Source organism: Quercus suber, unplaced genomic scaffold, assembly GCF_002906115.3.
Source record: "Quercus suber isolate HL8 unplaced genomic scaffold, Cork oak 2.0 scaffold_844, whole genome shotgun sequence".
Lineage (NCBI taxonomy): Eukaryota > Viridiplantae > Streptophyta > Magnoliopsida > Fagales > Fagaceae > Quercus > Quercus suber.
This window is the reverse complement of record NW_027070274.1, coordinates 124052-134304: the sequence shown is the minus strand read 5'-3', so window position 1 is coordinate 134304 and position 10253 is coordinate 124052. Positions and strand designations below refer to the sequence as shown.

General features: G+C 34.6%; 2 protein-coding genes across 2 annotated transcripts; one reads left to right on the top strand and one right to left on the bottom strand.

Annotated features, from left to right (window-relative positions):
• Positions 1–1200: 1200 nt before the first annotated feature.
• On the top strand, positions 1201–4925 carry LOC112019082 (uncharacterized). Its single transcript, XM_024051608.2, has 5 exons — positions 1201–1590; positions 2771–3494; positions 3590–3947; positions 4552–4614; positions 4697–4925. The coding sequence occupies exons 1-5, from the start codon at positions 1305–1307 to the stop codon at positions 4760–4762; spliced, it is 1497 nt and encodes a 498-aa protein (XP_023907376.1). The 5' UTR covers positions 1201–1304; the 3' UTR covers positions 4763–4925.
• A 2860-nt stretch (positions 4926–7785) lies between these two features.
• On the bottom strand, positions 7786–9990 carry LOC112019077 (F-box/kelch-repeat protein At1g57790). The gene is made up of 3 exons (XM_024051603.1): positions 9186–9990; positions 8011–8015; positions 7786–7869 (listed from the first exon to the last, which is right to left on the bottom strand). Exons 1-3 carry the CDS (start codon positions 9988–9990, stop codon positions 7786–7788), a joined length of 894 nt encoding a protein of 297 aa, XP_023907371.1.
• Positions 9991–10253: the final 263 nt, after the last annotated feature.

Below are 10253 nucleotides of genomic sequence, written 5' to 3'. Positions count from 1 at the left end.
TGAAAAGAAGGAGAGAAGAACACCTGTAGGAGCTAGTCGGAGAGAACAGAGAGGGCAAACGCCAACTTTTAGCTAGGTGTGTAATGCGTGTTTGATTGGGTTGTGTTTGACATTGGGATAAAAGGTCAGTTTTTTTTTTTTACTATTTATTATATTTTTACTAATATTTGATTTATTTTTGTTATTATTTATGAGTTATATTGTATTTTTTGATATTATTTATAAGTTATATAATATTATTTCAGTTACTTTTTAGCTTTATCTGCAAAAGTTTGAGCAAAAAGTTTTTAATTTCAACTAAATAAACTTGTTCTTAAATGGACTTTTATTCTTTTCTAAGTTATACGTACTATTTTTTAAAACTCATTTCAAGATACAAGTATATTTTAGTATAACGTTTTATTTTATATCTTTTTTTATAAGAACCTTAATACACTTCTAATAAAAAGTTTATTAAATGAAAATATGCTCACTTATTCCATTTTAAAGTACAAGCATATTTTAGCATAATTTTTAATTTTATTTTTATATTTTTTTTATTGGAACGTTGATACTTTTCTAATAAAAAGTTTCCGAAATGAGAATATGTTCACTTATTTTTATTAGATACTTCTCAAAAAAGAAAGAAAAAAACTATTAGATTAAAATAACAAAAATGCCCTCTATTCAATTTGAAGAATTTTTATCTTATTTTCTTCAATTGAGTTGGGAAGTTTATTTCGTCTTAGTGGGTGGGGTTCACATGTCAGCAAAAGATACTAACATTAGTCTTAAGAGACACATGTGGGACCCACATATCAATAAAACATGTACACCCAAAACGGATATAATTCTTCATAAGACATAAGATGGTATACCATTTTTTTTTTTTTTTTTTAGAGATAATTACAAAATACTATTAACCAGGCAGTTCGAACCCTTTCCCGACCTCAATCACTTTGTACATGAAAATATGTCAATTTAGCTATAAGGCCTTTAACTAGTATATCATATTTCATGAAACATTAGTAGGACTCACATATAGTGAGAAATGGGTCTCATGAGAGACTGGGCATAGAAAATTTACCACAAATTATTTCAATTTTTTTTTGCTATAACTCTAATATGATGGATTGTAAATGATTAACTGCATCCTACACAAACCTACCAATTTTTCTTTACTAGGCACACTCTGGCACGTCACATAAAATTATGTGTTCCATGACTTTTCTTTCTTTTGTTTTAACAAGAATTTTCCCTCTTCGCTGTCCAAAATTAAAATTTCCCCCAAAATTAAAAACTGAGCTCTTCTTCCTGTTTCTTTCATGGCGGGATACGAACCTCCCTCGTTCTCCCTAGGACTCGATCTGGGTCTCGATTCGGAGCCCCAAATAGCTCCGGACAAACACCCGATCCAAACACCGGCTCCCCATGACGAAGATTTCGGACCTGAGGTCATGGATTCGGATCCTGAATCCCGGCCTGAACCGCCCCGGATCCTCAAGCGCCTCAGGCGAGGTCCTACCACCACCCCGACCACCAAAACGCCGTCGTCTCATGCCGTTGACGATGACATTGAAGATTTCTCCTCAGAAGACGATTTTCTTAAAGGTAATAATCAAGTGCCATTTTTCTTTGTGTTTGTGTGTTCTTTTGTTAGGGTTTATTTTGATTTTGAATTTGATTACCCAGTAAAGTAATTTTGTTTAGCTTAATTGTTCTGTTATTTTATATAAATATGATTTGTGATTTGTTGGTTCACATTTCAGTGCTATGATTTTGTGGAGACCGATTTAGTTAAAGAAAAATAGACTTTGAATTTGGCTTAGAACTAAAATCAACTTCTTTTGGGAGTGATACTTGAGAATTTGTGGTGGTGAGACTGTAAAATGGTAGGTTGGGTCCATTACCAAAAAAAAAAAAAAATAAAGAAGGTGAAAATATACCATTGGGTCCCTAAAATTTGAGTCGGATTATATTTTATTCAATGAGATTTGAAAAGTTCATTTTTAGTCCTCAAAAAATTGTGAGATTTATAGAGTTTTAAATTTAATAATGGAGCTCATGTGGGTTTGCTGAATTTTTCTACGTAAGCAAGAGTTATGACGCTGGAAGGACTAACTTGATATGTTTGCAATCTTTTGAGGACTATAAGGTTTTGAATTGCGCGGACTACAATAGAACCTAACCTAAATTTTAGGGTCCAAGCATTATATATTTGCCAAAAAAATGACATACCTAAGACCCTTAATTGTTGCTTAGGTACTTCCTTTGATGATGTTTTATGCACTTTGAATGCTGTCGTCTGCTCACAAGATTATCAATGTGGTCACCAGTCATTTCTAAGACATCTTTTATGATCGGCTTTCTATGATGGGATATTCTTTCCTAGAAAGTAGCAGCTTCCTTATATCCCAAACTAAGTCATTGATTTATAATAGGAGGTTCGCGTTTAACAGAGAGCTGATTAACAATGCTGGATTTACTCTAGGACTGGTTTTCTAATTCTATTCAGGTGTTTCTTTCAAGATGGTCAAATGAAGCCAGACCATGTGCTTTTGGTGCTCCTGAGTCTCGTCTCAATCCTAATCTGTATTTTTATAGGAATAATCACTGCATAGTCACTGAAGTTAATCTGAAGTTATAATTATTGAAAAACAGAAATGAATCTTAAGTTATATTTTTCACTCTCCATTTTTGGTCGGCCTTTTTTATTATCAAGAAATTATAACTTGAGTTTGAATGTTTTTTTAGTTCTGCTGCTAGACTAATCTTACTAAATTTGTGGCAGATGCACATCCACCATCACAGTTCCAATCTATGTGTAGCAGTTCAAAGATCCCATTGCATGGAAGTGGGGTCTTAACCACTAAATCATCTAGCCAGTTAAACACAAGGAAAAGGAAACAGGTTTCTGATACCTCAGCTTCTGCGGGTTTGGAGACGATCCACAGTGAGTTAATATTCCCAAGATTAACTCAGAGTCCTCTTCGAATGTTCCAGTTAATTGATTCTGACTCTGATGATCCATCTAGTTGTGACAATGTAAGCAGAGAAGTTCGTAAAATTGGTCCATACTCAACGGAACGACAATCTAAATCTGACCATTCTGCAACTTTGAGTGAACAAAAGAGAAAAGTGTCAGCTAACATAAATCAAACTGAGGATTTATGGAAAGATTTCTGTCCAACAAAGAGTTTTGGCATTCCAACACCTGCTTTTGATGAGGTTTATGAAGAATACTTCCAGTCTCTGAAGGATAAGAATGTACCCCAGAGACCGAGTTATGCAGGCACTAGTAATAATGACGGCCATCATGGAAATACAACTAACAGCCAAAATGATGAACAAATATGGGATTCAGATGACCCCCTTCCTCCTGCTCATCACTATTTTTTCCATCATGATCCAAGGATTCAGAACTTAGTCCGCAGTCGCTTGCCCAACTTTTCTCCACTTGGTGTCATTAACAACAGAAAATATCAGCAGCCTAATGCATCGGCTATTGATTACATGTATATTGCTTTCCATTTCTTCTATTTCTATTGCTCTTGTATTTTATCAACTTTATTGTGTGTTATATCATAGTATGTCCTTATTGGTGCTTCAGGAGACAATTTAACAATGAAGAAGCTTCTAAACGGCAGGCAAATCAGAAACTGAATGTTGATAAAAGCCGCACAAGGGGAAGAAATAAATTGAAAAAATCAAATACTGAAGATGTCATGCTTGCTTCTGGAGGTTGGATGGACCCCAAGCAGAATGCAACTCAGAAAATCAATGTCAGCAGGTCAACAAAGGGAAGAAGTAAATCAAGAAAATCACATGCCAAAGAAGTTTCACAAGCTCCTGGAAGTTGGGTGGAACCAAAAAGCCATGCTACCACACCAAAGGATGCTGGCAAAAGACGGGTTCAAGCAAATGGCGAGTCTGCAGGTCATTGGTTTACAAACTCAGATGGAAGGAAGGTGTGTTAAATTACTATTGGCTTGTTGATTTGAATGAATTTTATTAAGGTTATGGTTAGTTGCAGATTGGTTTCATATATTTGCTCGGTCACTTGATGTTTGTCCACATAACCAATGTTCTGCGAGTTGATTGAGTATAGGTGGGTTGTTAATGATGCTGTTATTATAATTGAAATCTTGTAGGTAACGATGTTTGCCTGTCAACAATAGAGATTCTGCACTGTCTTATTATTACATCTAACAAAGAACACAATATTAGTTTTTTGTGAAATTGTTATGGCTGACTTCATTTTACTTGGTGGTTGGATATTTTTTTTGTCCTTTTACATTTGTATAGGGAATAATTGCACATATTGCTGCACGAAACCATTTTCTTGGCTGTGAACTTGTGAAAATCCATTCTAGTTGGGTAAATATCAAACCACACTTGGACCTGTTAAACTGTGTTACTATGGTTCACATACCCCACAGAAACATGTTCTTAAACAATTAGTATTTGCTTGGCTACCCCTGTATGATCTAATATTCAAACATGTTCTTAAACATTTGTCTTCTGGACTTCGATAATTTACAGGCTTATGCTAACCTATAAATTCCACTGCAGGTTTATGTCACTAGAGGTGGGCAGGAATTGACAGGTCAAAGTGCTTATAGGCAATACCGGAAGGTACATCTAAATACCCCTACATTCATGGTTTTGGTTTTCACCTAATGTCAGTTAAATATACATTGAATATACTTGGTTACAGGAGAGTGGAGCAGGGGGATTTAGGAAGTCAAAAAAGAGAGCTAGTACCAAGAAGAGAAAAGGCTGAAGCACAATGCAAGGATTTTATCCTTTTATTACCTGTAACTTGTAGAATGTACTTGCAGGACTCGTATTGTAAGTGGTTTTATTCATGAAATCCCTACTTCACTGTAGAAAATCTTTAAATGTAATACTGCCTTTTACTGGAAAATTGCTTCACAATGTAAATATGTTTGAGATGTGTGCCAAAAAACCACATTCTTAGAGCATTCTCATAAAAAATGCTATAATATATAACATTTAGCATCTCAAAAGGTTACTTTATTCATTTTAACAACTCACTTTACAATACACCTAACATCAAATGTTCCATTATTTTACTACATTAAATTTTTTTTTTTTATTACACAGTGGACTGACTTGCAGTGAAATGGCTGCCCAAAAAACTTCATGTCTGAAGAATATTGACTAGACTCACCTCATTCGCCTCACTTGTTTCATTAAACAAATATATATGTTTTTTAACATTTTGTTACAGTGGGCTGCTAGAGATAGCAGCCCACTATACCTAGCTGTCAAAATTTATAGCATCTAGCACTTTTGATATAGTGTGCTTTTATTAAATTAGATGTTAAAAAATAGTATTTATAGCATTTGACACTTTTGATGAGAATGCCCTTAGATTCTTACTGAATAACATTCATTTACTATACACCAAACCATAGAGTGAGAAACCCATCTTATGACAATTATGGTTGTTCAACTCTACAAACTGTTTGGCACTAGTGAAACCACACCGAGTTGATCGGAAACAGGGATTTTTATGTTAGCTGTGGTGATCAGCCATTGATTATTACACTGACTACCTTCCCCCTCCCCTCTATCCTTTCTCAAAAAAAAAAAAAAAAAAAAAAAAAAAGTGCCATTTTTGCAAAATTCATGTACGTCATCACGCATTTTAAAAATGCCATGTTAAAACCAAAGCCCATAGCCAAAATCAAACCCACAGCTACCAAACCACCACCAACACAACCACCCAACCACCATTTCAACCATAACCCATAGTCACAACCAAACTCACAAACAAAATCAAAAACCAAACCTGGCCACCAAACCCATAGAAAAAAATAAAATAAAATAAAACACCACTACCACCACCACCACCACAACCATATCAAGAGGAGAGGGAAGAGATAGAGATCGACGAAAGGGGTGGAGAAAGCTGGGGTGGCGAGGTGGGTTTGCGGTGGCTGGGCAGGCGAGATCGGCGAGATGGGTTGGTGCCAGGGGTGGGTCAGAGCTGGGCTGGTGGCTGGGCAGTGAATGAGTTTGAGCTGGCAGCTGGGTTGGCAGTGGAGGAAGAAGAGAGAAAATGAGGAAGAGATGCCGAGTGAGTTTGAGGAGAGAGAGGGCAACAGGATAAATGAGAAAGAAGAGAAAATAAACATAAAAAAAATAAAATAAATTATTTAAATATCATTACAAGTGTGAACACACAAATATATATATATATATATTGAATTTTGTTAATGTGTGCCTAAGGGCACACAATCATTTTTATTTATGGAAAAAAATTTCTCGAAGATTGAAAAAGTACTAACAGTTTTTTCAATTCTCGAAAAAATATTTCTAAAAGTAGATGGCTTAATGTGTGCACGCATTAACCGGACCCATATATATTATATTTGAGCAACAGTGCATAGCCAAAAGTAGCTGTGTACTGACAAGCCAAATTTTTTTGCTCCGTCTCCGCCAATGCTATAAGCCTATTACTATTAGAGGGCTTACCTTTTCAAAGCTTAATGAATGGTTTACATGCTGCTTGAGAGGTGAGTATAAGATGACAGAGTTATTGAGGGAAGTAAAAGATTTGATAGTTGGATGTTAAATTTCTATGAGATGTTGATAGTTCTTAGAGGCATAGCTTTTATTTGGAAATGTAATTGGCATGTAGCATTTATTCTGATTGTTTTGGATCAAAAAAATAAAATAACAAAATCAACAGCTTGTTCGATTGCTACAACATCCCCATTTTTTTTTTTTGAAAACGACATCACCATTTATTCCAAGAAATTACTATTATTTTGTTTTACATTTATTGTAGTTATTTCATGCCACTGATAATTTCACACTTCTAAGTAGTTGGCTAAATGTTAGAACACTAATCTCTCAAATTCTCAATGAACCGCACAAGAAGAAATTCACTTTTTAATGGGATCGATCAAAATTTGGTACAAATAATTTCAATAGTTCTACAATAAAAAAACAAATTCAGAAGAAAATTAAGCAGCATATTTTAAGTAATAGGTAACTCTTCAACATTCAGCTAAAAATATAGAAAGCAACTCTTGAACATTACCATCAACAATAGTTTACGTTAATTTCTTTTTAATTTGTAAAATATTTATAGAAAGAAAAAGAAAAACCAAGGTTTTCAGACCCGGACCGTTCATTGAACCGTAAAAGGGAGAGGTTCAAGGTTTTTAAGGTCGAACCGAGGTTGAACCGGGATCGAACCGTGATGATGTCATAATTAATTTAATAATTATTTAAATATAAATAAATATATTAAAAATTAGTATAAATAGAAAAATTAAATTAAATGACCCAATTAAATATAGAAATCTATATTTCAAATGTATTTTTTCATATCATAACTTTTACAAGACAAATAAGAAATATCATATCCTAAGTATACATAGATATAATATTTTTTTATTTTTTTATATGTTGATTAGTTAAACTCATAATAGTAATATTGTAATAATATAGGAATTAGAAGGACACTTAGTAATTTTAAATTAAAATAATTATTTAATAATTATTATATACTATCTATTGACTCACTATTTTTTCTCTATTATTCAAACTTTTATTTTTGAGTAAATAATAATACTTATTAGAACAATCACAAAAATGTAACAAATAAAATATTATAAATACTTTTAATTAATATTTACAATTTTTTTTAAACAAAAAATCTAATATTACAAAATATTTCCTAATTTTTTTATCACAATTATAACATAGCAAAGTTTGAATGGTCAAATCTCAAGTTCTTCAAGTGGATTAATTATGACAATTGATGGATTAATTATGACAATTTGCTATGTCACGAGATGGATTAATTATGACAATTGTGTACTGTGCAGTAAGGTCCACAGTGTACCAGACCTGCAGCATCAAAAAGAAAAAAAAAAAACAAAACAAAACAGCATGCTCTCCCGTTCATTGTACCATTACTTGGAAAAATACAAGTGGCTAGTGCCACATCAGGGGCTAGATCTATCCAACGGCTGAAACATTTTGCCGTACCAGACCTGCAGCATCAAAAAATAAAAATAAAAACAAAACAAAACAGCATGCTCTCTCTGTTCATTGTACCATACTTGGAAAACTACAAAGAAGTGGCTAGTGCCACATCAAAGGCTAGATCTATCTAACGGCTGAAACATTTTTCCATATTTAATTCAAAAATCAAAAGTCTTCTTTTTTTCCCAATGCAAGTCACGTGAAGGGGCTTTGAAAACATAACAAAGAATTCAAAACAAGCACAAACAGAGAGAAGGTGAGAAACTCAGAAACCACAGCTGTGGAGACGGAAAGAAGAAAGAGAAGAAGGAGAAAAAGAAGAAAGAAGAAGAAATAGGAGCAGAAGACGAAGATGAAGGCCGTGACTAGCGCTCTGTGCTGGGTTGCTAGCTTGCTGCTTCAACTTCGCACAGCCCTTATTTTGTCATCTTCTTCTTCTCAATTTGTTTTTTTTCCCTCACAAATCTTCTGGTTCTAGATTTGAAAAAAAAGTTCAAAGTGCATGCCGGCTAAATCTTTAATTTCAGGCGGTGTTTGCTGAAAAAAAAAAAAAGGAACCGTGAGAACCGTTCACGGTTCTCAGAACCGTGAGGTCCGACCGCGGTTCGCACGGGTTCCTGCTTTTTTCTTATGGAACGGTTCTTGATGCTAAAAGAACCGCAAAAATGAACGGTTCGAAGTTTTTCCGGTCGGACCGTACGGTCCGGTCCGGGTTTAAAAACCATGAGAAAAACCAGCAACTATGAACTAGCCACAATCAAAGCAGAAACTAAAGAAGCGGGACCCATTCACTCAATGCAACATAATATACGTGTACTTAACTATAGAACAAAACGGCATATACATTTCAATTTCATGCCAAAATGATCTCTTTAGAATTCTCTAGCACCACCTAGGTTCGATCCAGCCACATCGCAACTTTTCCCTTGAGCTATAAAAGTCAACATCCTTACCCTCAAAGGAATGAAACTTCTTTGTCTCTAGTGAGAAGAAGACCATGCTTTGTCCACAGAATATAGGAAAGTAAATTTTGTTTTCCATTCCAGGAGTTTTTGCCTTTACAGAAAAGGATGATGAACAACTCAAATAAAACATATGATTTCCCAAATTTTCAACTCTAATCCAGGTCATTTTAGATTCATTCAATTTGAAAACTTGTACCCATTTTCTCATATTACCCACAAATACCGAAAAGAGCTCGCCATCACATTCCACTAGATAATTCTGGTCATAACCACTCATGCATGGTGGCTTAGGTTTAGTAAGAACTTCCCAAGTATTCTCACCATCATCGTTTAACTTCAGAATTCCTAGGTTTCCTTTTTGACCCAAGCAATAAAATGCTCCTCCGTAGAAAATTGGGCTATTGTTATTAAAGGAAAAGTCTGCGTCATTAAACTCATTTTTATGCCAATGGTCTAGGTCCTCGTCCAGGTCCTGCCCCAAGCTAGAAGAGTACTCTACAACAAACTTCGCATCAGATTCACACTTACTCAAATTAACAACCACGCATTCTGAAGAGGGTGGGGAGGAAGAGAAGCCAATGCAAGAGAAATCTAGAGTTCTATCTATATTCTCTGCCAACGGTAGAATGGCTTGTGTAAATGGATTGAAAAAGAAAGTTAACTTTTCACCTAAAAAGAAATGTGATTTTTCAGCTACAGCTACCAGCAACCAACCATCCTTTGAGCCGCAAATTATACCTCCTTTTAGTACTTGTGGCAAGTTGATGATATACTTGTCACTATGTTTTGGGTCAATGAAAGCACAAACACTTTCGTTCTCAAAAAACACCAGCCATGGAGATAATAAAGAAGGGTTTTCCACCTTCTCCATGGCAGTCCTCCATTGGATCGGAGGTGCTGCAGAATGAAAGATTTTACCAGTAGCACGAAAATGCAAATAATCAACTAATATGAGACGCTCAGCAATCACTTTAACCATATCGAAATGAAGGGCAGATATATCATTTGTGGACTCCATGTCCTTTAAATCATTCTCTCTTCCATAAACCTTCCCACTCTTTTGTTCTTCTGTATTACTTTTGTGCTCGTCTTCTTTTAGTGTATTTGTTAACCTATATAAGCACGAACTTATATCAGCAAGGAATAGAAGAGAAATAAATAGATAAAATCAACGAAATCTATATAACAAATAAATCATTCAAAGTGTTCAAACATTCAATAGATATAGATATCTTAGAGCACTCACAGTAGTGGTGCTATATTGCTATATAGTAATATTTT